We start from the raw sequence: 26899 nt of genomic DNA, 5'->3' as shown, positions 1-26899 counted from the left end.
GGTTGGCTAATAGCTCTGCCGTGCAGATCTCCTGGTGGTCTGGTTGACCAACGGCTCTGCTGTGGCAGATCTCCTGGGGTCTGGTTGACCAATGCCTCTGCTGTGGCCACGCTGGTCCTGCCGCCTGAGCTCCCTTGCCCATGGCACCTGTGCACCTCCATCCGTTCCTGATGCTCATGGGCCTGTGCCAGCTCCCCAGTGCAGCTCAGCCACCCTCAAGCCAGCTGGACCCCTCTGTGTGAGCACCATCAGAAGCTCAAAGTCTCCACAGCCCCTAAGGGAATCAGAACAGGGCCACTAGAGCCAAGTGTTGGCAGCCCATGGGCAGTGTCCGAGCAGGGATCCCGTGGGGATGCTGGGGCCGGCAGCGGGCAGCCAGGGCCTGGGGCAGCGCAGCTCAGCCCCTGCGTGGGGACTTTGTCCAAGCTGGATCCGCACCAAAGCAGCTGGCTGGGGCCCAGAAACAGGACTGAGCTCCAAGCAGCCCCAGGCAGGGCGGTGTAATCATTCACCTGGGGTTCTGATAAAGCTCCATCAGCCAGGCTGCACGCGCGTGAGCGCAGAGGGCAGAGTCCAGGTTTCCACTCTGCCTCACAAGCACCGAAACCAGCCCAAGTGCCTGCTCACCACCCACCAGGTGTGGCTGGGGCTGAGCAGGGCGCTGCTGTGGCGTGCACCTGAGGTCCTCTCCAGTGCCTGTCAGACCAGCACCAAAGAGGATGACCCCAGCCCAGCGGGGGTGGCCTTCCTGCCAGATCAATGAGCTGAAACTGGCAGGTCCTGTCTCAGCCATGTCACCAGTGTCAGATAGTCAGCACTTGCAGTCCCCCTGGACACGTGGGTGACAGTGTGGGTCATAGGCCCATGGGACCCCCGTGGCAGGGCAAGCCAGGGCATCCCCCTCCGCAGGGCACAGCTGATCCACTGTGCCAGAGCCGGACTCCACTCGCCACTGAACACAGCCCCTCGCTGTCCCCAGACACTCCCACTATGCTGTCCTATCACCGGGGCACACAAATCAGCCACATGCCCGCGTCCCATGGCAGCCCTTGGCTCTCCATGGGCGGCAGCAGTCTGGGGTGGGAGGGACAGCATCTGGGGATGGCAGCAGCTCCTACCTCACCCAGCCAGCACAGGCAGCTACCTGAAGTGCCACCAAGCCCCAGTCCCTGTCTCCCCCTGGGAGGGCTTGGCCAAGCCAAAGGCCGAGGCTGGCAGCCGGAGGAGCCGGCTCAGCCGGTTTCCGACAGAAACCAGCCCGCACCCGCAATGTCCCCGCTGGGAGAGGCAATATCTGGGCTGAGTTTGACCATGGCCCAGCCGATGTGCCCCAGCACCATCCACCAGCAGCACAGGGAGCCTGCACACCTTTCTGTTGCCCCACGACCTGGCATCTCCCGGGGGGGGTTATGCCAAATGAAGCCCAGGCTGCACTGGGACAGTTCATCCTGCTGCAAGGTGCCTGACTCGGGCTGTGCCCGACTCCAAGTGTACACCACCGACAGTGGCCACCATGAGGAAAGCAATAGGTGGGGAGGTTATTTATCAGACAGTGACGCACCCTGCCCACCCCAGCCTTGCCCCACAGCCATCCCCACCACCCATAACTGTTTCCCAATGGGGTTCCTCAATCTGGGACCTGAAAGCCCTCTGAGGATCAGTGAGGTCCTTGCTCTCAGCCAATGTGCTGCAGAACTGCTCATCCCTTGCTCTGGTCCTGGCTGTGCAGGACCAGAGCCCCAACTCCTCCGAGAAGTTCCTTGAATCCAACCCCACCCACATCACCGTGGGCTGATCCTGACCCCCCAGCTCTGGGCAAAGGATCTCTAGAGGATCTGACCCCAGCTGAGGTTGTTGGGTGGAGGCACCTCTTCCAGCCCTGGAGTGCAGAGCTGAGACTGCAGGGTCCCAGGATCCCCAACCTCCTGTGTTGGTGACTCCAGGAGGGTCACCAGGTTACTGGAGGCACACGGAGAGGGACAGAGCATGGCTGGGTCCCCGTCTCCAGCTGGGAAGTGGGGCCAGCAGGTGGGGGGAATAGGGTTCGCCACTCACCGAGCCTCCTCGGATCTGACCAGGAAGGAGCTTGAGCTCCCGCACTGGTGGCAGTGGTGTCACTCCAGGGTGTCTTGCGTAACCCCTTGTATGCCAGATGCTGCCTGCAGGTGGGAAAGAGAAGGAAGGGGGTTCCCAGGCAGCTCCCCAGCAAAACAGGAATGACGGAGGAGTGATCGTCCCTGCCTCCCCCATGGTGCTGGTGGCACAGCCACGTCCCCTCGCCCACTGACCAGCCCTGGGCAGGGGCAGCTCACGGGATTCAGGGGGGCAGAAACCCGGGGATCGAGTCCCCCCAGCTCTAAGCAAGCCAGGGGGGCTCTGCATCAGACCCATATCTTCCCTGTGGGGAGGAAAGGGCTTCGGCCCAGGGCCCCGGGAGGGGACAGGGACAGTGCCCAGCCGGGGGGGGCTGTGGGGGAAGAGGTGACCCAGCTGGTGGCTGCCGTTCCCCCCTCCCCTTTCCTCCTGCTCCCACCTGGGGCGCAGCCCCACGCCGTTCCTCCTCCCGCGGGGCCGCTTTGCCGGAGCGACAGCGATCAGCCTCACGTCCTCGGCTCTTCGTCCACGCGACAGCTTCCCACCGGGGCCGGTACCGGCGCGGCAGGAGGAGTCCCCAGCGCCGTGGGGCACCGAGGGGGGACCAGTCCCCCGGCACCCCCGGCCAGCAGCCGCCACCTCGCAGACGGAGCCATGGGGCCCGCCGCTGGATTCGCGGCTGGGGTGATTTCTACCCCGAGGACGTTCGTGCCCCGGGGCCAGGACATGGGACCGGCGCGGGGGAACCGGTTGCGGCCGGCCCGGGCTGCCCCGAACCCCGAGGCGTCCCCAGAGCCACGGCCGAAGCTGCTCCAGGGGTCCCAGATGCTGGGGACACGGGGTAGTGCTGGGAACACAGGGTCCCAGAGTGCTGGAGGGCCGGGGTGCTGGGGTCCAGGGGTCCAGAGCGCTAGGAACACGGGGTGCTGGGATCACGGGCGGTCCCAGAGTGCTGGGGACACTGGGTGCTGGGGTCCACGGGCCCAGGGCTCCCAGAGTGCTGGAGACCCGGGGTGCTGGGGTCCCAAAGTGCTGTGGGACACGGGGTGCTGGAGTCCATACGTCTCATATTCGAGGGCTCTCGGGACAGCCGGTGCCGCCCCTCCTCCCGCCACCCGCCGCAGGGGACACAGACCCCTCCCAGCCCCTCGCAAACTCTACTCTGCCCCCCCCCGCGCCGTGATTGATGCCCCCAGAAGCGGACTGGGGCCGGAACTTCCGTCGCCCGACATTGCCACTTCCGCCCGGCTTTGGGCGTGTCCGGCCTTGGCACCGCCCCCGCCGCCTGCCGCTCCCAGGCTGCTCCGCGGCGCCGGGGCCGGGCGGAGCGCGGCGGCAGCAGCGGGGCTGCGGGCTCGTCCTGCGCCGGGGCTGCGCCGCCTGCTCTGCCCGGCGGCCGCCATGGAGCTGGAGGTGCCCGAGGAGATGGAGGGCTCTGCCGCGGCAGGCGCGGTGCCATTACCCCCGAGGCCGGCGGGGGGCGGAGTGGACGCGGCAGGAGGGTAACGGTTTTAAGCACCGGGCGGCAGCCTGGGCCGCGGCCTCCCCCGCGAGGCGCCGTCCCCGGGACCCCGCGCTGTCCCCGTGTCCTGGTCCCCCCGCGGGCCTGCAGTGGTTTGGCCTAGGTGCCCTCCCCTCGCACCTCCCCCTCCCCCGAGGGATCGCAGTGGTCTCTCCCGCACAGGCCTCTGCCTGCTGTCCCCGTGTCCCGGTTCTGTCCTCCCGCGAGCCTGCAGTGGTTTAGCCCAGGTGCCCTCCCCCCGAGATCTCAGTGGTCCCTCCCATCCCATCCTGCTGTCGCCGTGTTCCGTCTCGCCTCGGGCCCGCAGTGATTTTGACCGAGGTTGTGGGGGGGGTCTCAGTAGTCCCTCCCGCCCGGACCCTCCCGGGGGATGCTCGGGATGGTTCAGTCCAGCCGTTCCCCTCTGGGCTCTGCCACCTCCACCCGGTCCGATCCATCCACCCCTCCCGGCCCCGAATGTTCCGTCCCCCAGCGGGGCTCCCCGGGCGGGGGGGCGTTCCCGGTCCCTCCCCGCAGGTGCTCGTGGGGCCGCTCCCATTGGGGCCCCTGAGGCCGCAGGGGTCCGTCCCCGCTGTGCGGGGCTGCGGTGGCCGCCGCGCAGCCTGGCATCCCGGGTACCGGCTCCCGCGGCGGTGCAGGGTACCGGGACGCAGGCTGGGGCACTGGTAGTTTCTGCTTCGTTAACAGCCTGGGAGTCGGTCAGCGCTGCCCGTGCACCCCAGCCCCACCTGGGTCGGGGCCCTCCGGGGTCCCGGGCTGAGCCGGGGCGCTCGGAGCTTGTGGGAGGCAAACTGGGTGTTCGACAGCATCCCCTCAGCTTCGGGCCTTCAGCTGAGGATCGGAGCTGCCAGACCCGAGAGCAGGAGCTGTGGTTTGCTGCCGAGGTTGCCCCGTGCCACAGGGAGCTGGGTGTAACCCAGGGTTTTGGTAAATGCGGAGATTTAGGCAAGTGCCCAAGCTGTACTCTGTGTTTGTTGATGCCACAAGGGAAATGAGAGGCTGGCTGTGTGCAGCTTGGCCCCTTCCCAGGCTGTCCCCGTAATCCCCATGCCACTTGGACCTTTTTCTTTGAAAGTGTTCTCCTGCTGCTGCACTATGGGTGGTAGGCTTCAAGCTTGAACCATCAAGAAGGTCTCTCTCTTGCTCCCTTGCTGATGAACAATGAAAATATTGTTTATCCTTCTGATCTGAGCACCATGATCCAGTGGAAAGTGTCCCTGCCCAAGGCAGGGGGCTACGAACTGAATGAGCTTTTGATGTCCCTTCCAACTCATTCTAATGATTCCCTGTCCCCTCTCTGGTTTTTGGGGAGGTAGCGGTGGCTGCTTGGGATGAGACAAGGTGCCTGTAGGGGCTGTTGCCTCCGAAGGAGTTGAAGCAAGGATTGCCCGTGTTGTTTGTTCCGTCTTTAAGTACATCTGGATCACAAACCTCGTGAGCCCTCTTACACTGAGAGTAAAAAAGATGAAACGGAGCCAGAAACCTCATCGATGCTTTGATTTTTCGAGTCAAGTTGCTTACTTCTGGCTTGGATGGTGTCCAAGTTGTGTCACTCGGCCTCAGCCATGCTTGTAATGGGAGCTCCCAGGAGGGCTGGGATGATGAGCATGATGGTTAACGAGTGTTTTTTGGGAAGAGAACAAAACCTGAGGGGGCTGGAGGTGCCCAGGTGGCCTGGCTGACACCCATGCTTGGAGTGGGCTGTGCTGCATGTTGTGGGTCAGGGCTGCCAGAGCGCATCCATGTGCTCCTCGCTGCAACGGATGGAATTACCACATGCTGGAGCCGTGTGCCTGGGAGCAGAGGGCGCTTGTGCCGAATGCTGTCCCATCTCATTGCCTGTTTCAAAGCTGATGGTGACAAACCAGTGCATTGTGTATGGTGCTGATGCCTTTGCCGCTGCTGGGAGCAGCAGTGAGGGGTGCAGTGCTCGTGACCCACGGTGCAGGTGCCTCGTGCTGTCTCACCCTAATGCTCGTACTGATGCTGAAAGGCTAAACAGTGTAGCCAAAATCTGCCCCCTCTGGCTCTGCCAGAGCGTGAGGATGGCTGTGTGCTGTGTGTTTCGTAAAAAAACATGGTGGCATTAATCCAGACCACAGGGTCAGGTCAGTAACAACCTTCTCCGAGTGCTCAGGAAATATTGAGGAGGGAGCTGGTGAGTCTGGTAACAGGGGTAAAAACCAGATGGAGCAGAGGGGCTGAAAGGCAGGGAAACCACGAGGTGACTGAAGGCACGGAGAATTTAAAGGAGCATTTGGAAGTCTCATAATATGCTTTGTGGGAGGAAAACCTCATTTAGTGCCAGCAATTGGGCTCAAATGCAGACAGGCCAGGCCAGTGCATCCTTTTCTGAGAACCGGCTTTGAGGTTTTACAATGTCTTGTGACTGCTGTGGTTTGAAAAGGGAGTTTCAAAATCTGACGGGTGTAAAACCGTCTGTGCCTCCTCCCTGAATCTGCACCCTGGGGAGGGGCTGCAGGGAGTGGAAGGGACTGCTTGCTGGTTGTGGTGCTGATGGCAGAGTGGTCAGGAGTGGAGGCACGGGTGAGCAGGATTGTTGAAGTGGGGTGCCCTGACCCCAGAAACATCTGAGTGAGGAAAGGCCACCCCACCATCCCTCTGCCCTGGGTGCAGCCTGAAGACAATGCGGTCTGGAAGCCTCCCCTTATCCAAGGGGCGCTTAAGTGACTGCAGAGCTGTTGGTACACATCGGTCTCTGACATCGCTTTTCAAAGGTGGAAATGCTCTGCCTGATGGGGAAGCAGAGGCCAGGAAGATGATCCAAGGGCTGGAGCACCTCCCATACAAAGATAGGCTGAGAGAGTTGGGGTTGTCCAGCCTGGAGAAGAGAGAGCTCTGGGGAGACCATAAAGCAGCTTCCAGTTTTGAAAGGGGCTCCAGGAAAGCTGGGGAGGGGCTCTTGATAAGGGAAGGCAGGGACGGGAGAAAGGGGAATGGTTTGAAACTAAACGCAGTAAAATTGAGATGAGATCTCAGGAAGAAATGTTTTGTTGTGAGGGTGGGGAGGCCCTGGCCCAGGTTGCCCAGAGCAGTGGTGGCTGCCCGGTCCCTGGACATGTTCCAGGCCAGGTTGGATGGGGCTTGGAGCAACCTGATCAGTGGGGCCCATGGTAGAGGGTGGAACTGCATGGGCTTTGAGGTCCCTTCCAGCCCAAACCATTCCATGATTTCCATTTTTCACGACTCCATTACATGGTTTGCAGCCTACCCATCATTTACGGGTCTTGCCAGAGGCCTCCAATATGTTTTCCAGGGTTGAATTCCTCTACGTTTGGGAGCTGAAATGATTTTACAAGCATTTATGCTGTTGTTCAACACTTGTCTCCCTGTACCCAGAGCTGGAGACAGCCCAGTGGTGATCCCAACCACGGGCAGCAGAGCCGAGTGTGCCGGATGCTACAGCACCTTGCAGATGGTCCACAAACAGCACTGGGAGAGTGTGTTTGTGCCAGACAAGGCATCACAGTTCTTCCGTCTTTGCAGTGATAACTTTGAAGTGACTTTTGAAGGGTTGCTGGAAGCAAATTATTTCAGTGAGCAGATTAGAGATAAGGGAAGAATTCCAGCCCTTGGGGCACAAGTGGTTCAATCCATACCAACATGATGGAGAGGGAGACTGGAGAGAGCTTATCAGCTTGAGGAAAAATCAAATGTAAACATCATCCCGGCATGATGATTGTTCACAGCTCAGTTGGATGTCACATGTCTCTTTCCCGTGAAATGGTGCTAGCAAGGATGATGGCAGAGGGAGTCAGCTTGGCAAAACCGGACCAAAAGCACCCTGCACCTTGAACTCTTGGACCCTGCAGTTCCTTCACAGTCAATAAGTCACAGCTCAGCTGTGGGGAAGGCAGAAGGCAATGAAAATAGAATTCAGGCTGCTCTGGCAAATTAATTGTCCTTCAAGATGTGAATCAGCTGGAAACAAATAGAGAAGCTGGAATTATGGGGCCTGAGAGCTGTGGAGGGCAGGGAGCTCTAGGTGCTGCCCCAAAGGGTGCTGAGTCCCCTGCATTGGTATCAGGCCAGGCTGGAGAATGAAGCCCCCAGAACCCAGGGCGAAGAATGATTAAGCTAATTTTCATTAACTAGCATTTGGCTGTGACCTGTATGTAACAGCTCGTTATGCTGCTGCTGAATCTGTGGCTGGCAGAGCTGCTGCAGCTGAGTCCCACTTGAGCTCTCCAGAAAGGCTCCTTAGGGAATGACCTGAGTGGAGTCGATCTGAACAGTGATAATTTGGGAATGATTATTAAAGTGATTTGCTTATGTGACCATTATGGACTCTCAGAGATAGACAATATTACTAAATATTATTAAATATTATTTACCTGTATAAGGCAGCAGCACCCTGAAAAGCAGCAGCAGGAATTCCAGTGTTCTCTTCCTTCATGGACACATTTTTCACTCGCAGCCCGTTGTGTCTCCCACGGTGGTACAGAACCCCAACAGAGGCTTGGGGAGCCCTTCTCCTTGTGTGCTGCTTACAGCTTTGCCACGTTCGATTGTTTCTGTGCATCTTTTCAGTCTGCGAAGTGCATTCCTTACAGCAGGATTAATCTGTAGAAGCCTGGCAGGTTCCTGACACGGATGCAGTGCCCATGTGCTCTGAAGGACTTTAACAGCACAAGTCACATCTGTTCCCATCTGTGCATTTGGGAACTGCAGGTGTTATGTGGGTAAATTAACTTGCGACTCACAAGTCGGAAAACATTGCACGTTACCGTGCTGGGGAATGTCAGAAGCGGAGCTGGACTGGGAGATGTTTGCTAGCTCCCATGCTGGGGTCTGGCTGTGTTTGGGTGGCAGTGACCTTCAGGCTGGCTCACAGGCTCCACTCCCACAGCAGCACACAGACAGAGCCACTGGTTGTGCCACTTGCAGATGTTCCCTCTCGCAGCCTGTCTGTGGGAAATCAGGAGCCAAGGTGGGTCCTGCCCTCCTGTCTGGTCTGATCCCGTGGCTGTGCGCACCCTGGTCTGCCCTGGACCCTGCGGTGCCGGAGGAGCTGTGGGAAGCAGCCGGTATCAGGACAGGCTGCCGGCTTTGAACCGTGCTCTTGAGACCTTGGGAAGCTGAAAGCACAGGACTTGGCACCTCTTTTCTTGAAGGTGCATGTGCAGGGAGGGGGGTGACTGCACGTGTGAACTCAGAAATAGCAGTAGAACAGAGCCTACGTGAGTTTTTTTTGTTTCCCATTCAGGCTTTCCAGGCCTCTGACCAAAATTTCTGATGGTCCCCCTTTAAATTTAGTTTGTTTAATAACGTGGCTGACAGCATCGTGAACCTTCAGCTGTCTCCTAAGCTGTTGTCTTTCCAGGCCTGCAAGCTGGGTCGCCTTGTGCCCTAGGAACAGAATTTCCCAGTCACATCAGACTAAGCGCCTGTGATCACATCCATGGAACTGGGCTGGAGCTGATTTTATTTAAAGAGTTGTGCAAGTACAAAGACCCAGTTGTGTGGTGTGGGTCCCCAGGGAGCAGCTGCTATCAGGGCAGGACCTCTGTGCCATGTTTCACCATTCCCGATCCCAGCAGTGCCTGGAGCAGGAACTCAAGTAGCAAAGTGCTGATGTTTTCTGTAAGTCTTTGGCAAATGCAGAATTCCTGGCGTGAGCACCATCTCTGCATTCGCTGCCTACGGATGCTGCACCGCTCCACGTTCGCCTAACAGGCAAGTGCAACCGCTTGTGTTTTCCTCCAGTGGGGAGGATGCTGTAAGGAAAATGCGTGCCGTGCCGAGCACCTGCCTACGCAGTGCTGCCAGCTGCTCTGCCCCATGGATGCATCCAAAGCAGTGGCGCCAGCAGGGCAAGGGAGGGCATTCTGTCCCTCTCCTCTGCTCTGATGAGACCCCACCTGGAGTATCCACTTCCTTGCTGGATTCACTTCTCCTGATGCCACCCAGGAGATGGTTTGTACTTTTTAAACAGAATTAGGGAAGTGTGGTTGTTTTGCTGTGTTCAAAGAAAGCTGGAAGAGAAGCAAAGGGGCCAACTAATAGTGTGAAAGACTCACAGCCTCTCCCCAGAGCTACTGACGATGAAACAAGTTGTGGTTAGCAATGACCAGTGGCATCAGACAGACTGAACACCAGGGGCAACCAAACCTCCCAGTTTCCTCCCCGCTGCAGCCTGGACTCTGACTCAGCTGGTTATTCACCGTAAGCCAGTGCAGAAACGCACACTTAAGTTGGGGAAGCCACAAGAACACGATGAGAGAAGACGACACTTAATTAGGGGTTGACAGCACTTCTGCTTAAATATGTGGGTGAGAAGAGACAAAAGTGTCAGAAAAGCTGCTCTGATCACTTTTAGCTTTTTAATTACAGAAAGCGTTTCCCAGGAAGTCCTACGGTTAACTCGGCTACTGGCAACACTGGAAAACTCAAACAGGTGCCAGGCGATTAGGAACAGAGCATTTCTAGGAGCTACTCAAAGGAGGAAAACCACCAACATTCCCACAGTACTACTGGTTCTTGTAGGGCTACTTGGAGGGTTGGAACTGGTTGGGCTTTAGGGTCCCTTCTGACTCAAACCATTCTATGATTCTATGAAATATGTACAACTTGACAGTGTGTAGTTTGAAAGGTTCCTCTTAAATATTTACAGTAATGCAGAAAGAGGCTGGAATACTTGATATCCGAAAGAACAGCATTATTTTATAGCATGGAGCTTGTGTGTTCTGTATGGCAGTGTCGCTGGCAGTGATGGTTGGAAGGGCTGTCCCTCTGCATAAAAGCACAGCTTTGCATGTGAGATGTGGAATTGCAGAAATGAGCCTCACAATGTGCGGTCACTGCGGGTACGGTTTGCATTCAGCATGAGGAGCATAAAAAGCTTTTGCAGACTCGTTGAGGGGCACAATCCTCATCTCCTCTGTAATTAGCAGAATGTGCATGTTCTCCTTGCAGAAATTGGTATTAGAGAGGGTGGGAAAGGCTTCCTGGGAGAAGAGTGAAATCGAAGACCAGCACTTTGCTTCTCTGGCATCTACATCACAGCAGGACTGTCCATTGTGCGTAGAAAGGAAGGGTCCCCACTCTGGCAGGACACCTGTGCTGGCTCCTGCTGCACAAGGTGCTTGTGGATCCGGCAGAGGAACCAGGGTCACGGCCAGAGTTTGTCACAAGACTGACCAACCGATCTGCTGTTGCTTCTGCAAAGGCCTGGAGCTTAGCTGAGCATGGGAACACCGCGTGCAACAGGCTCGTGTCTTTGTTCAGTGTAAAACTGCTCAATCTCCTGAACTGGGAGGAATTAGCGGATTATAAAACAAGGGCAGCTTTGCCTTGTTTGCAGTCATTAAACCATAGCAGCACTGCTGGGGCGATGCCATCGCTGACGTGGGCTGGTGGGGAGCTTGGTACCAGCCAAACTCTGAGTAGCTTAAATGCTGTTGTTGGTTTTACTGCGTGGCATCAAATCTCTCCCAGCCAGGCAATGGTGTTCAATGCAGCTTCCACCTTGCGCTCCGACTGCCGCTGCTAAGACTTTGCTGCTCTGCATTCTGGGTTTGCAGTGGTCCCACTGGTGCCTGTGGTGGCTGTTGCTGGGCGATGCTGTCACATGGGGTTTGACGGCTCCTGCAGAGTTAGTTCTCTCTGCTCTGAGGGGCCGTGTAGCCAGGGCAGTTAATAACTGCATTTAAACGTGGTGGTGCTTGCTCTGATGAAGCTTTGTCAAACTACTGACTCTTATTCACATTCTCTGTGCTCCTGTGTCCCCAGTAGACACCTCCCGATTTCTTCTTCAGAAGATCTTGGAGCACTTTGACCTCAGCTGGCACTGAACTCCTGGAGGAAGGGCAGAGGAAGGGGAGCACTAGGCTGGAAGCCAGGCAGATCCCTGCTCTTCTACTGAATTTAGTAATCCAGAGTAATTCATCAGCTGTTCCATGTTTTTTCCATAGGAAACAGAGGGATCTGCAGCTTTTGAGGTTGGGTGGCTGAGCTCACGCAGTCGTTTGGCAGGGCTGGAGTTGGAAGTCCCTGATGTAGGACACATCAGGATGCTGCCCTTCAAAATGGGTGTCTCCAACATCTCAGACCGTGCTGGTGACGATGTTGCGATTCTGCAAGAGTAGAATTAGTCAAGGTTATTTTGTCCTTTCATTTATGGCCTGGGAAGATGTTGTTTAAACTGCTGGTTGTGCTTTTCTTTTATTCCCACTGGAGTTTGCTTTTCTCAGTTGCTGCTTTCTACTCTGTCACCCCAAGTGAGTTAAGGTGCAGATCTCCAGTGGCTGAGATGGCCACTGAGACCAGGGAAGCGCAACCTGATGGAGCTGGGGACTGACATGAAAAGTGCACGGGATCTTCATTATTTGCAAAGTCAAATGCAAAGCCGTCAGGTTGAGTATGATGTACAAACTTTCTTCCTGCCTCTCTGGTAAGTCTGGATGCTCTATACCCACGTGTCCCAGTGGTGTAGATGGTGTCTTGCTCAGCCCCATGTGGGGCAGGAGAGACCTTATAGTGTACCGAAGGGGCTCCAGGACAGCTGGGGAAGGACTTTGTACAAGGTCATGAAGTTATAGGACAAGGGTAAATGGCTTTAAATTAGAAGGGGGAAGATTTAGATTAGATATTAGAAACAAATTCTTCACAACAAGGGTGGAGAGGCCCTGGCCAAGGTTGTCCAGAGAGGTGGTGGCTGCCCCATCCCTGGAGATGTTTAAGGCCAGGCTGGATGGGACTTTAAGAAACCAGATCCAGTGGGAGGCGTCGCTGCCCATGGCAGGGGTTGGAGCTGGATGGGCTTTAAGGTCCCTTCCAACCCAAACCATTCTGTGATTCTATGATTCTGTGATGAGGATGGAGTGAGGTGAGTAGAAGGAAAGCGAATGTACCTTATTTAAAGCAGGAGTAATGTAGGTCATCTTAATCTACTCTCTCTCCTCCCCTTCCTGCAGGGTGGGAGAGTCCCAGCCACGTGGGCTGCAGGGTGGCGGTGAGGTGGGCCACCCTTCACTTTGCTGCTCTCTGCCTCTGGAGCATTGGGAATCTCCTGCAGGCTTTTCTAGTGGTTTATTACCTACCAAAACGAAAAAAAAAAAAACCTCTCTGTCCAGCAGTCGAGTAGAGCAGTGTTGTTTCTGTGCATGAAATGAAATGTCTCTAAGGTGTTCCAAGTTGGTTTTTTTAGGGTGGAATTCCTGATTTGTGGGTGGAAACTGATTCTTTTCAAAGAGCAAGTTAACAGGAGCCTCTTGAGCTCTTGGGTGTTCGCTTGGGTTTTCTCCTGTTGGAATTGGCAGTGGTGCAGTTGCGGTGCTGCTTCAGTTATTGTGTGGATGCCTACATAAACATCTTAATGATGCAAGTCCTTTCACCTCCAGCGATCAGAGTTCGGTTCAGAAGGGCTGCATATGGATTTTCATTTCTCATTCGTGTCATGAAGGCCACGTTGCACCAATTCGAGCAACCAGAGTGTTGGAGCGATGTTGGTTCACACGGCAATACAGCTCACAGAGGGTTTGAAGCACTGGAGAAATATTTTTTATGTAATTGGCAAGTTTTGAGAGCTTTTGTGAACTCTTTCGAAAGCTCAAGGTAGATTCCTAAAGCTCCTGGAAGCTCACGGCTGCCATGCTGTAAAACGTCTGATCCTACCAACCTGCACATCAGCGGTGGACACACCAACAGCAGCGTGTGCCACTCGCTTGCTGGGTCAACACAGTTGAGATCTCAGGGTTACAGCCGCTGGAATTGGACACAGCTGGGTTTCTGCACCTGCAGCTCAGATTTGTCACCACTTTGCCTGAGGTGGGTCAGCTTCTGACCACCAGCTAAGTGTCCTTGCTGATGTCTGTGGATTTTACTCAAGGTCCTGAAGATCTGGAGGATTGAAGAAAAACCTCCAAGCTTGGCTTAAGGCCAAGAAACACAAGTTTCCATTTTATTAAGGAAAATGAAGGCAGTTTGCTGGAGTCTCCCATTGCCACCAGTTAGGTGGCCTGGTTTCTTCCTGCAGGATGCCTGCCTCTCTTCTAAACATGGCAGTGGAACTGAAGTTCGTGTTGGCTTTCATGGAATGATGGAATGGTTTGGATTGGAAGGGACCTCAAAGCCCATCCGGTTCCACCCCCTGTCATGGGCAGGGATACCTCCCACTGGATCAGGGGCTCCAAGCCCCTTCCAACCTGGCCTTGAACACCTCCAGGGATGGGGCAGCCACAGCTTCCCTGGGCAAACTGGGCCAGGGCCTCTCCACCCTCACAATAAAATATTTCTTCCCAGGATCTCATCTCAATTTTCCTTCTTTCACCTTGAAACTATTCCCCCCCATCCTGTCCATGCAGTCCCTGATCAAGAGCCCCTCCGCAGCTTTCCTGGAGCCCCTTTCAGTTCTGGAAGGTGGTGTTTACTGTGCTGGTTCCCGTGTGGAGAGGGAAGACTCAAACACAGGGCAGCAGTAATGGGTCTTTGCTGACTGCTCTGTAAGACAGGTGTCTTGCTGGTGTCTTAACCCTCACTTGTCATGTTTGGTGCTTTTTGTGACCTGGGCAGTAACGGCAAGGTCATTGAGATCCAGAGTGAGACCCTGCGGATGGGGCAGAATCTTCCCAAGGCTTCTGGTGTGGCAGGATGCAGGAGCTGATTTCAAAGATGCTGCAGCAATTTCTGTTCTGTAATCTCTCTGCGCATCTGATGAAACAAATTTTGTGGATTTTTCAAGGCAAAATTGTCCATGACTGCGTTTTTCAAGGGAGGCAGCTGGCTAAAATCATTGTCTGGCTGAATGCTCTTCCCTAAACGTGTGCCTGATGGCCCTTCAGGCAGGCAGGCAGGCGCTGCATTTAGATGCTGATGGGAACTCATTTCTCTCTATTTTCTTGATTTCCCAGTTTGTGTCCGTGCCACCGGTTCCGCGGCACGTGCATCCCCATGCCGAGACGAAGGGGTGATGGATCAGCAGTCCCACGCGCTGCCAAGAGGGCAGATGTAGTACCTGAAGCCTCTTGTCTTCTCTCTAAATGTCACTTTTAAATGGGTGTTGTCTTTCAAATGCCAGTCTTCCTTTCTGTACATGTTCAGTGCTGCTCTGCCATCTGTCTTGGGTGCGTCGTGGTGGGGGCAGTGCAGAAACCAACACTGAATTTGCTGGCAGGAACGCGAACTATGGAGATGTAAAACAGTCCCTAACCTTAAAGCTGGAAAGACAGCAGAAATTTATCTCGTCTTGAAGCTGTACCTGTCAGGGTGAAACACCGCGCTCTGCAATCACAGGGCGAGCGCTTCGTGAGGAGGAATCCAGAAATGAGGCCAAGCTGTTCAGTTTGGCCTGGTGGGCAAGGATTGTTTATGGGTTTTGGCAGCACATGTTGTGGGATCATTTTTGGTGTTGGTGAGGACTGTTTGTTCAGTGATCAGAGCTGGAATCTGTCAGCTCGCAACCACCCTTGCTTCACTTACTGCATTTTTTCCTATAAGCTAACTTACCTGACTTCCAGGATAATTGTGGTTTCCAGGAGGTGCACATTGTGCTGTGTTTTGTAGCTTTTGATATGCAGAGTGGGGTGATTTTAATTCCAGGACACTTCCTCCCAGCCCAGCATTTCTTCAGGCTTAAATGTTGATGAGACAGAACTGATGACAGAGTCTTTCTTCACCTGAGTCTCAGAGGGCAGGTTGTTTGTTTTCATTTCTCTATTAAGAAGGAGTCACTGATGGCTTAACTATCTAGGACACTCTTCAGAAAGAGGCTTCTGGATTGGTAATGCCAGAAAATGCTTACTAAAGAAATGAGAACTGAAAGAGCAGAAATCCTGAAACTGCTCATCACTGCTGTGGCTCCTGCACAGAGTGACCTTGTGTAGGTCCTGTGTGTCATTGCAAGCTGTGGTGCTGCTCCCTTGCAGAGAGCCTCCTAACATCTTCATCAGGATCTGAATGAGGGGGTCAAATGCTCCCTCAGTCAGTTTGCAGATTACACCAAATTGGGTGGGAATGTGGATCTGCTGGAGGGCAGGAAGGCTCGGCAGAGGGACCTGGACAGGCTGGGTCCATGGGCTACGACCAGCAGTGTGAGGTTCAACAAGGCCAAGTGCCGGTTCCTGCACCTGAGTCACAACAACCCCATGCAATGCTCCAAGCTTGGGGAAGAGCGTCTGGAAACCTGCCCAGTGGAAGAGGACCTTGGGATGCTGGTTGATAGTGGCTGAACATGAGACAGCCCAGGTGGCCAAGAAGGCCAACAGCATCCTGGCTTTGATCAGCAATGGTGTGGCCAGCAGGAGCAGAGAAATCATCCTTCCCCTGTACTCAGCATTGGTGAGGCAGCACCTCGAATCCTGCATTCAGTTTTGGGTCCCTCACTACAAGAAGGACGTTGAGGGGCTGGAGCATGTCCAGAGAAGGGAACAGAGCTGGAGAAGGGGTGGGAGAGCAAGGGTGATAAGAGGTGTCTGGGGGAACCAGAGTTGTTTAGGCTGGAGAAACGGAGGCTGAGGGAAGACCTCATTGCTGTCTACAACTGCCTGAAAGGAGGTTGTGGTGAGTTGGGTGTCAGTCTCTTACCCCAAGTCACAGTGATGGGACAAGAGGAAATGACCTCAAGTTGTGCTTGGACAGGTTCAGACTGGGTATTAGGAAAAAAATTTTTACTGGTGGAGTGGTGAAGCACTGGCAGAGGCTGCCCAAGTGGAATCTCCATCCCTGGAGAGGTTCAAAACCCGTTTGTTCATGGCACCTTGAAACATGATTCTGTTAGGCTGACGGTTGGACTGCATGATCTCAGAGGTCTTTTACAACTTTAATGATTCTATGATTCTTTACTTCATTTTTTGTTAAAGTTTTTTCAAACAGTAGAGAGACCCCGTGAGATTCTGCTGTGTTGTTCCAAAATGTTCTTCAGCCGTAGCTTTCTGTGCTTCATGAATGCCTCTCACTGAAGCGGGGCTGCTCCGAAACCTGCTGCCCAGGAGCTGGGGGCTCTGGAAAACTGGGAAAAGAGCTGACCCAACTTGTTTCCCTTCTCCTACTAACAGTCTGCTGTCAGACACAGCCTAGACACCACAGAACCCCTTCAGAAAGACCTTGTCCACCCGATGTCACATGCAAGAGCAAGATACAGAGGGTAAGTGCTGCACAGCTCGGCAGTGACTGTAGTCTCTGTTCCCTGGAATCCCAGAGAGTGGTGCTTGCAGAGGAGCTTGAGGCTGAGCTGGCCATGAATGTGTGCCCACACATTCTTAGGGAAAATAGTGCCAGAAATCCACACGGTGCTCAGCGACTGGGCTGGGGGTAACCAGTGCCACGGCTCTGCCTGCACAGGACTTTGGGAGCCCACGTGCTCTTTTGGATTTTGCTCTTTGTTCTTTTGCATCTTTAGTTTGAACACGTACCCGTACAGAGTCTGGAGCAGAGCTTATTCCTGAGTGGGTAAGTCAATGGCCATAGTTGCACCTGGGGAAATAGCAGTATTAAATGCCTGTTTAGCCTGCAGTGAAAATCCTGCAGCCTGGGCTGGAGAAACTGCTTTACTGACCTCGCTTTTGAGCAAGTGGCAGATCAGTGCTGTAAGGAGCGTGTCTGTTGGCCTGGGTCAGAGGGGGCTGTCCATCCATGCGCAGCCAGCCCCTCTGCTCTGGGGAGAGCCTGCCTGGAGCCCTGCATCCAGCTCTGGAGCCCTCAGCTCAGGAGGGACATGGATCTATTGGAGTGAGTCCAGAGGAGGCCACGGAGATGATCCAAGGGCTGGGCTGTATGAAGACAGGCTGAGAGAGCTGTTCAGCCTGCAGAAGAGAAGGCCCTGAGGAGACCTTAGAGCAGCTTCCAGTACTGAAAAGGCCTCCAGGAGAGCTGGGAACAGACGTTTTAGAAAGGCACATTGTGACAGGGCAGGGAGGAATGATTTTAAACGGAGGGAGAGTGGATTTAGACTGGATATAAGGAAGAATTTTTTTGTGCTGAGGGTAGTGATACTCTGGCCCAGGTTGCCCAGGGAGGTGGTAGAAGCCCCATCCCTGGACATGTTCAAGGTCAGGTTGGAAGGGGCTCTGAGCAACCAGATCTGGGTAGAGATGTCCCTGCTCCTGCAAGGGTGATGGACCAGATAACATGTAAAAATTCCTCAGCACCCAAAGCATTCTATGATTCTGCTCTCACCAGTGTAATGCAGCTGAAACATCTGCATAGCTGAGCACAGACACCAGGTTCTCTCTTCCCACCAGCTCTGCCTGTCTCACCTTTCTGTATTTCCTATAAAAAGCTCTAAAATGTTTTTAACAATTTAGTTATTTTTTAGGTAGCTTAATTTTATCGGGTAGCTGAGTCACTACTGCCACGCTGACACCAGGATCCCAGGGAGGGAAGAGGCTACTCGCTGAAACTTTGAGTTATGGGTTTTGGCAGCGCGCTTCATCTTTTGAGCTTGTTCTGCCGTAGCTTGTTTTGTTCCATCTGTTCAGGTGCCTTTGTTAGAGCAGAGCAGGAGTACCCAACCAAAACATTCTAGTCAGAGAAAGCAGGAGAGGTTTCAACAAGGCTGGTGGGAAAGAACATGGTGGCGAGCAATAATTTCAATGTATTCATAGCCTCCCACCCCTCCCGCCTTGCAGCAGCAGCTTGTGCCCTGGAGGTGCTTCCTCTTCCTCATGACACAGGTATGTGGCCTGTCTAGAGCTACTCCAGGGGACGTCTGCTCCGAGCCCTCGTTGAGGAGAGGACTAGGGGCTTGGCACCCCTCCTAGGAACCAACCCCCTTGGTCTGGAGCTGAGCGAGTTGTTGTCATGTCCAGGAAGGAGTGGGATCCACCTGGAGGAAAGGATCTGCAGTAGCTGGGATGGATTAGGGAGAATCGCTCCTAAAGAGCTGGCTCGCCCTCGCTGCAGCACGCTGTAGGGTTTAGGTGGGTTGTGCAAAGTTCATGTTGCCTGTGCAGGAAGAAGGTACAAGTTGGCAGAGTGCTGCAGCAGGAGCAGAGGATGTGGTGGTGGGAAGCAGCCAAACACCAGCCAGATGTGGCCTGCTGCCATGTGTGAGTCGGGGCAGTGAATTCTGAATGGGGCCAAGAAATCTCCAATAACTTCGTGCCTAATGAGCTCTGAGACGTGCATGCAGCAGGAGAGCTTGAATTTCTGGTAGTTATGACAGCAAGAGCTTAGGTTTGTTTAGAAGTCAGTCTCAAACAGGGATGTGTTGCTGGCTGGCTTTTCCTGTCACGTCATCTTTAACTGTATGTTTCTCAGGGACTTGCTCAGCCTTTTGGCCCCCTCTGAACTGCGTCGAGGCCCTGCTCTTTGAGGAGCTGCGTCACCAACCCATGCTGTGAAAACAGGTCCAGAAGTTCACCTTGATGCTTTTGCCTTGACGTGTGTTTCTGAAACAGGAGAAATTACACCTGTCCCCACCTTCTCTCCACCCAGGTCTTGTCCTCAGCGTTGCGATGTGAATCTGTGTGTACAAGCGCGTGGTGCAGCACTGTCGGCAGCACCCATAGCCTCCTGGAAGGGTTCCATGGAGGAGAATTCACTGAAGCTGGTGGGAGCAGCCTAGCAAAAGGACTTTATATCCAGTGACGCATGTTGTACGCGACCCTGTTCTGAAATCCCCTTTCAAGCCTTCACTGTTTGAGCACGCCCAGAAAATCTCTGTCAAGCGATATTAGCAAGAGCGGAATTAAATCTTAGAGGATTTAGACGAGCAGCTTTGGCTACGGAGTAAATCAGGAAATACCCTGCTCGTTAAAAATCCAGGTGCATCTTCAGGATGGCTGGGGGCAGGGGAGGCTGCAGATACAACAACTGTTTTCCCTTGGACTTTGCTGTAGTTTGGAATGTTGAGCTCCCACAGCCTTAAAGCTGGGCTTGCTGTATATCCTGGAATGTGGGAGGTGGTTATGTGAAACCTCAGGTAGATTCCTTCACCTGCTGTGACTGCAGTAACTGGACTTTGACATATCTTTTGGAAGGTCAGAAACTGGAGCATTTGGGGAAGCAGATATCTTTCTCGAGTAGTAGTCTTCTATTTTAATGTGATTTAGTCTGAGACTCATTCTTGACAGTAAATGAGCAAGGGCAGTGAGCAACCTTTCTCGTAACGTCTATAGGGAGACACTCTTAAATGGTGGAAGCAATAAACAGCCTGACCCATCCTTCCTGTATCAGAGGTGCTGACTTTGTTCAGCTGCAGAACCCTCGTTGAGAGAGGGCTGAGGAATAAAATGGTGGAGTAGTTTGTCACTGGCTCACATAGCTTGCACCCTGTATCTGTGCTTCTCCTACTAGCAGCTGGAATGATGTCTTTGACTTGCCAGTGCTCTCCTGGACAGGCTGGGATTCTTCGGGGGTGTACCCAGAGAAGCAGAACCGTAAAGGGAACCAGCCCAAGGTGGGAAGGCATCCTCCTGCTCTTGAGTCAAAGGGGTTTTGCCATCTAAGGAACAATATCCTGGGCTATTTATCAGCTTGAGAAGTTTTGGGATTGGTCACAGTTTTCCCTTTTCCAGCCACTGATTCCTTGTACCAGCCTGGTACACGAGAACATTTCTTCCTAAGGTCACATCTCGATCTCCCCTCTTTCAGCTTGAAACCATTCCTCCTCATCCTATCCCTGCACTGCCTGATCAAGAGCCCCTCCCCAGCTTTCTTGGAGCCTTTTTCAGTACTGGAAGCTGCTCTGAGGTCTTCCTGGGGCCTTCTCCAGGCTGAACACAGCCCCAGGTCTCTCAGCCTGTCCTCATTATGGGAGGTGCTCCAGCCCTTAGATCATATGCGTGACCTCTGGACTTGCTCTAACAAAATGGCATGATGGAGGATGCAGCTGAGCATCCTTTCTCTGCACAGAGGTAGGACACTGCACGAGCTAAAAGCACCAAATCCTCCTCCTAGACAGGACCCTGCAGGCAGGGAAGCAGCAGGAATCAGAAAGCAAAGGAGTGAAGCAAATTCTGGACCAAGGCTTCGCAAAGCTGTCCTGTGCTTCTCTGACCTGGGGTTGGGAAACTGCTCTCTGGGGCCTCGTGACAGCTGAGAACTCCATCTGAACACACAAAGAGCATTCCAAGGGCTGCCTGGGGTCATGCGCTACCTTTGGGTTCCTGATGGTTTTGCAGCACAGCTGGGAAGGCAACAGGAGGTTCTGTTCTTGCTGCTGAACTGCAGCTCTCCTAGCAGCCAGGAGATGCTCTGGAGAGCAGCATTGGTGGCTTGGGACCCTCCACAGGGGCTGGGCAGCTTGTCCTACCCCTGAGCAAAGGCAAGAGGCAACTGGATGTTTCTCTGGCTCTTGTGGATGATTGTGAGGAACGTGACTTCAAAGTCCTCCAGCCTTTTCTGGCCTCCCTCTAAATTGGTGTTGTGGTGTGGAGCCATTGGGCCTGGATCCTGTCACAGGCGCCAAGATCTTGCTCTGTCCTGGAGAGGTGATGCTTTCTTCTGTGATATTTGCTGCTTCTAATTAATCCTAATCAATCTTGCTGTGAATGCTGGTAGACAGGTTTGGATTTGGAGGCTGTAATGAAGTCAGAAGCCAGAGGCCAGGAAGAGGTTGGTGTCCCCCATGCCACGGCCGTGGTCCCTGACCTTGGGACCATCTCTACTTTCTGAAGCCACTCTGGACATGCAGGGGGGCGTGCGTTGTCCCACTCCGCAATCCTCCTGTGACCGGCGGCGTGGCCAGGAGCAGGGACACTGTGCTCAGCTAAGGCTGCACCTTCCCCATCTAGCAGATGTTTGCCTGCACATCCCGCTGGATTGCATAACGAGGGCTGGATGTGGAGCTGAGCGGCTGCAGCCTTTTCCACTGCTGGGTGTCAGCTATTGTGTGCTCCTCTTGATGAAGTTTTTGTTTGGCATTTTTGTCAGCTGTGTCACAGGGTTCAGGCAAGATGCTCTAAAATTGTCCTTTTTTTTTTTTTTTTTTCTCCACACAGCTGATCTGAGACAAGAAAACAAATCAGTTCTTTGGAAAATTTCATTTCCCTGGTCTTGTCCTGCTCATTCCTCGCTGTAATTGAGCGTCTGTGCTGTAAGCGCTTTTCTGGTGAGTTGTCAGGGAAATGTTTTAGCATGGTGTGTCCTGGCTCAGCAATGCGGCTCCAAGGAGCGCTGCACCCTGGATGTGATCCCGCACCTGCAGCTGAGGGAGGAATGCGTTAACTCCCTGACTTCAGCTTCAGCTTCTGCCCTGCCTCCTGTGAGCTGGGATAAATGGGTTTATTTCTGAGGCAGAAAGAGCTTCTGCATAACAACAGAAATAAACCAGGCTGGTAGGTGCCTTTCCTGCAGAATCAGCCCATTGCAGTAGTCCCTTGCCACGGTGACACTCTGCAAGCTGGGTTTGGAGTGGCTCTGGCTGGGCTGTGTGACATTGGACTGAAGTGGCTTCATCCCTGGGCAGCGCTGGCAGTGAGCGCTGCTGGGGTCTAGGCTTCAAAACGATCAGTAACCTCAAGAGAGTGGCAGGGGCAGGACCAGGACCTGGGGGAGGATGGTCCTGAGCTGCCCATCTGGGGCCAAGGGAAGAGCTCTGGATGGAAACAGTTCAGGTGGAAAGGAAGGAGCGAGTGGCGCCTCTGGCCCTGGCCTGCCTAGCTGGTACATTAATTTGCACAAGGCATGCTGTTCCTTTCCCTAATGAGTTTATGCTCAAATAAGCAAGACAAAGAGCATGGGGAAAAGTGCAGCACGTGGAGTTGTTGTAGCAGATCGTGGCTTGCAGACACCATCTTCTGTCCCCAACGTGGAGGTGGTTCTTGTGTGTCTGAAATGGCCAAACAAGGCACGGAGCTGGCGTGGGTGGCAAGCAGGAGCTGGGGACAGAGAGGAGCAGAAGGCGGCCAAGGTGGGATTAAATAGGATTACTTATCTCTGGCTGCTCTTGGGACACCAGTTTGAATCCTGCCCAGTGCTGCCAGCGGTTCTGTCTGTCTGCAGGAAACTGCTGGACTCTGGATGGTGACGGACGTGTCCTGGGGAGCCCCTGTGCCATGCTTGCCCCTAGGGTTGGGGCGAGCCTGGCCTGAGCTCTGGGTTGGGTGGAGCTGAGTGGGAGCAAGAGAGAGTGTTCAAGCTGTTTGTGTTCAGCCAGCATGAGTTTTGTGTCTGTGATCGCAAAAAACATTCAGTCAGCAAGTGTTCCATGAAAAAATGGATGCATCTTTTAATCAAAGCTACATGCAGATTCTCTATAAAAAGGAGGACAACAGAGGTAGGGAAGGGGCTGGAGCACTGGGCCCTGGGAGAGAATCACAGAATAGTTAGAGTTGGAAGGGACCCTAAAGATCATCCAGTTCCAACCCCCTGCCATGGGTAGGGACATCCCACTGGATCAGGCTGCCCAAGGCCCATCCAACCTGGCCTTGAACACATCCAGGGATGGGGCAGCCACAGCTTCCCTGGGCAACCTGGGCCAGTGTCTCACCACTCTCATGGGGAAGAAATTCTTCCTAAAGTCCAGTCTAAATCTGCCCCTCTCCAGTTTGTACCCGTTCCCCCTCGTACTGTCACCACAAACCTTTATGAACAGCCCCTCTCCAGCTTTCCTGTAGCCCCTTTCAGGTACTGGAAGGTCGCTCTATGATCTCCTCAGAGCCTTCTTTTCTCCAGGCTGAACAACCCCAACTCTCTCAGCCTGTCCTCGTAGCAGAGGTGCTCCAGCCCTTTCATCATCTTTGTAGCCTCCTCTGGACCCGTTCCAATGGCTCCATATCCTTCTTATGTTGAGGATTCCAGAACTGGACACAGTATTCCAGATGAGGTCTCACAAGAGAGGAATAGAGGGGCAGAATCCCCTCCCTCACCCTGCTGCCACACTGCTTTTGATGCAGCCCAGGACGCGGTTGGTTTCTGGGCTGTGAGCAGCGCACGTTCCCGGCTCATGTCGAGCTTCTCATCGACCAGCACCCCAAGTCCTTCTCTGCAGGGCTGCTCTCAATCACATCACTCCCCATCGTGTACTGAAAACGGGGATTGCCCGGACCTTACACTTGGCCTTGTTGAACCTCATGAGGTTCTCACAGCCCCACTTCTCCAGCCTGTCCAGGTCAGTTGGGGACAGGAACGTTTGTTGCTGTCTCCAGTGCCCCAGCCACTCCCTGCTCTAGGCTCCACCGTGGCTGCTTTGGAAAGGCACATCATCCCCCATCATGTACTGAAATCAGGGATTGCCCCAACCCAGGTGTAGGACCTTACACTTGGCCTTGTTGAACCTCATGAGGTTCTCAGAGGCTGAGGGAATTGGGGCTGTTCAGTCTGGAGAAGAGGAGGCTGAGAGGAGACCTCATCAATCTCTGCAGCTTCCTGAAAGGAGGTTGTGGTGAGGTGGGTGCTGGGCTCTTCTCCCAAGTAATGAGTGATAAGACAAGAGGAAATGGCCTCAAGTTGTGCCAGTGGAGGCTGAGAGTGGATATTGGGGAAAAAATTCTTCACCGAAAGGATTGTGAGGCACTGTCAGAGGCTGCCCAGGATAATGTTTGAGTCACCATCCCTGCAGGGATTTAAAAGCCATGTGGATGTGGCACTTAGGGACATGGTTCAGTGGTGGACTTGGCAGAGTTAGGTTAATGATTGGACTCATTGATCTTAAAGGTCTTTTTCAACCTAAGTGATTCTATGATTCTGTGATTCTATGGTGCTGGTTGTAGCTCAGTGCTTGGCACAGGTGTCCCTATAGACAGAGATGTCCCTGCGGTCTGGAGTCTCCATCCCCGGAGGTGTTAAAAATGTACAGATATGGCACATGGAGATCTATTTTAGTTGACATGGTGGGGCTGTGTTGGCGGTTGGACTGGATGAGCTTAGAGATCTTTTCCAACCTTAATGATTCCATGATTCTAAGCAGAATTTATCTCAGGTGGCTTTGTTTCTGTATTCTTTCTAGAAGCTCTCCCAGGGCAGAAGCAGCTCATGTGTGCTGGAGGGGCAGAGCCATCGGCTTCAGCTCTTCCTGCTGCAAGAGGCGCTGCATTTAAGGGGGAGACCCCCAACCTTTTGATTGTAGTATTGTGGCTGACTGGATGTGTCTCATCCTGATCAAATTATGTTGTTTTATGGGAAAGGAAATGTGTTTGATGGTCTGAAGTAGGTCATCCTGGATGCCTGGGAAGGGCAGGTTGTAAATAGCAGCCTTCTCCAGCAGGGTGCTGAGAGTCTGGCCCCTGCTCCCTGCTGTATCTCCTCCTCTCTAATGACAGCCCTGGGCTGCTGGTCCTGCCTGCTGGGAGCAGAAGCCACACATTTTGAGAGCAAGAAGGATTTCAGAGGCTGCTTTCTGTCTTTCCCTTTGAATAAGGCATGATGCTCATGCTGGCTCTCAGGAGGCCCCGGCCGGCAGCCTGTACCGGTTCAGGTGCGGCCTCTCCACTGAATTGTGTTTTCTGGCATCCATTCCGAATTAGAATAATAGAATCATGGAATAGTTTGAGTTGGAAGGGACCTTAAAGCCCATCTAGTTCCAACCCCCCTGCTATGGGCAGGGACACCTCCTACTGGATCAGGTTGCTCAGAACCCCATCCAGCCTGGCCTTGAACATCTCCGGGAATGAGGCAGCCACCACTGCTCTGGGCAGCCTGATCCAGGGCCTCCCCAGCCTCATCGTTAAGAATTTCCTTCCTAACATCTAATATAAATCTTCCTCCTTCCAATTCAAAGCCATTCCGCCTCATCCTATCACTCCATGCCTTTGTACAATGTACCTCCTCAGCTTTCCTGAAGCCCATTTCAGTACTAGAGAAGCTGCTCTGAGGTCTCCCTGGAGCCTTCTCTTTTCCGGGCTGAACAACCCCAACTCCCTCAGCCTGTCCCTGCCTTAATTTTCCTTTTATTTTATCAGCAGTCCTGTACAGGAAGCACCAGCTGCCTCTCTTGATGGATGTGTTTCATTTTCTGCCTTTCTGTCTGCGTTCCGGCTGCAACACATCTGCTACACGAGTAGAGCCTTTAACTTTCACAGCTCATGCCTCGGCGCTCGGGTTGAAGATGCTTTTGCACATCATGTGTTGACCAGATGGGACTGCATTTGGAGGGGTCTGATCGAACAATAAATCTTAGTGTCCTGCTTGCAGTCCGCACCTCTTACCGTCCCAGTGGGTTGCTCAGGTGCACTGCGTTGTCTTGTTCTCAGTTAGTGTAGAATTGGATCCAGCCCTGCTCTGGGCTGCATATCCCTTGTCAGGATGTCACAGCTCTCCAGCCACGTCTCTGGGTTTGTGTTAAATATTGGTTCTGCAAAGGCTGCTGTCAAGGGATGATTGGATTGATGATCTCAAAGGTCCTTTCCAAACGAACAATTTGATGATTCTAACTCAGTGATTCAAAAGCAAAGAACAAATAAAAAGAAAAACAACGACAACAAATCCAAACAAATCCCCAGTGCTTTTGGAGAGCTCTGCTTTGAGAACCAGGCGTGTTTGATTGCGATTGTTCCCGACTGGGTGAGCGAGTGGCAAACAGTAAGTCTCGTGCATTGTGTTTTTGGAGAGGTCGGGTTGGTGCGGCTCCAGCCAAAGAGGTTATGTAGTGGATATATTCTATTTTTCATCCTTCGCATTGTGTGGCACCTGGTAAATGCTTTATTAAAAGCTTTTGTTAAAGATGCAGCACAGTCTGACTGGAGGACAGGCTGAGAGAATTGGGGTTGTCCAGCCTGGAGAAGAGAAGGCTCTGGGGAAACCTTAAAGCAGCTTCCAGTCCTGAAAGGGGCTCCAGGGAAGCTGGGGAGGGGCTCTTCATCAGGGATAGGATGAGGGGGAACGATTTGAAGCTGAAAGAGGGGAGACTGAGATGAGATATTGGGAAGAAATTGTTCCCTGTGAGGGTGGGGAGGCCCTGGCCCAGGTTGCCCAGAGCAGTGGTGGCTGCCCCATCCCTGGAGGGGTCAAGGCCAGGTTGGATGGGGCTTGGAGCCCCTGATCCAGTAGGAGGTGTCCCTGCCCATGGCAGGGGATGGAATTGGATGGGCTTTGAGGTCCCTTCCAGCCCAAATCATTCTACGATGCTGTTATGGTTGGACTCAATGATCCAGTGGGTCCTTTCCAACCTAGTGATTCTATGATTTTGTGAAATCAGAGCTGAGAACTGCTGAATGCCATAACTGGAGTGTTCATTTCTGAGGCTGTGAAGGAGCTCGGGCACTGGGATAGGGTCGACTCCAAGCTGTTCATAGATGAGAAGAGGAACTGAAGGCAGCAGGTCAAGTGTGCATGAAACATGCTACAAAACCGAGGCGCAAGCTGGAGGCAGGGCAGGAGGCTGGGGTTTCATCCCGGGGATCCCCTTCCAGGGCTGCCCATCACGTTTCTGCATGCACCCTCACT

At 53.7% G+C, this 26899-nt stretch overlaps 1 protein-coding gene and 1 long non-coding RNA gene across 9 annotated transcripts in view; both read left to right on the top strand.

Moving 5' to 3' along the window:
* The first annotated feature begins 3358 nt into the window (after positions 1 to 3358).
* The window catches only part of PIP5K1C (phosphatidylinositol-4-phosphate 5-kinase type 1 gamma), a 51127-nt gene continuing 27586 nt past the window's right edge, over positions 3359 to 26899 (top strand). For all 8 annotated transcript variants that reach the window (XR_008447222.1, XM_054049850.1, XM_054049847.1 and 5 more), the window contains exon 1: positions 3359 to 3596. Coding sequence is in view for 7 of the 8 variants with exons in the window: in XM_054049850.1 (XP_053905825.1) it covers positions 3496 to 3596 (101 nt within the window). In the remaining variant the exon portion in view is untranslated. The remainder of the gene's footprint in view (positions 3597 to 26899) is intronic.
* Positions 15986 to 19869, top strand: LOC128849225 (uncharacterized). The gene is made up of 4 exons (XR_008447223.1): positions 15986 to 16718; positions 16974 to 17023; positions 18833 to 18921; positions 19010 to 19869. It is a non-coding gene; the product is annotated as an uncharacterized LOC128849225 (long non-coding RNA).

The sequence above is a fragment of the Cuculus canorus genome, chromosome 27 (assembly GCF_017976375.1).
Source record: "Cuculus canorus isolate bCucCan1 chromosome 27, bCucCan1.pri, whole genome shotgun sequence".
NCBI lineage: Eukaryota > Metazoa > Chordata > Aves > Cuculiformes > Cuculidae > Cuculus > Cuculus canorus.
This window is presented reverse-complemented; position numbering and strand designations above follow the sequence as displayed.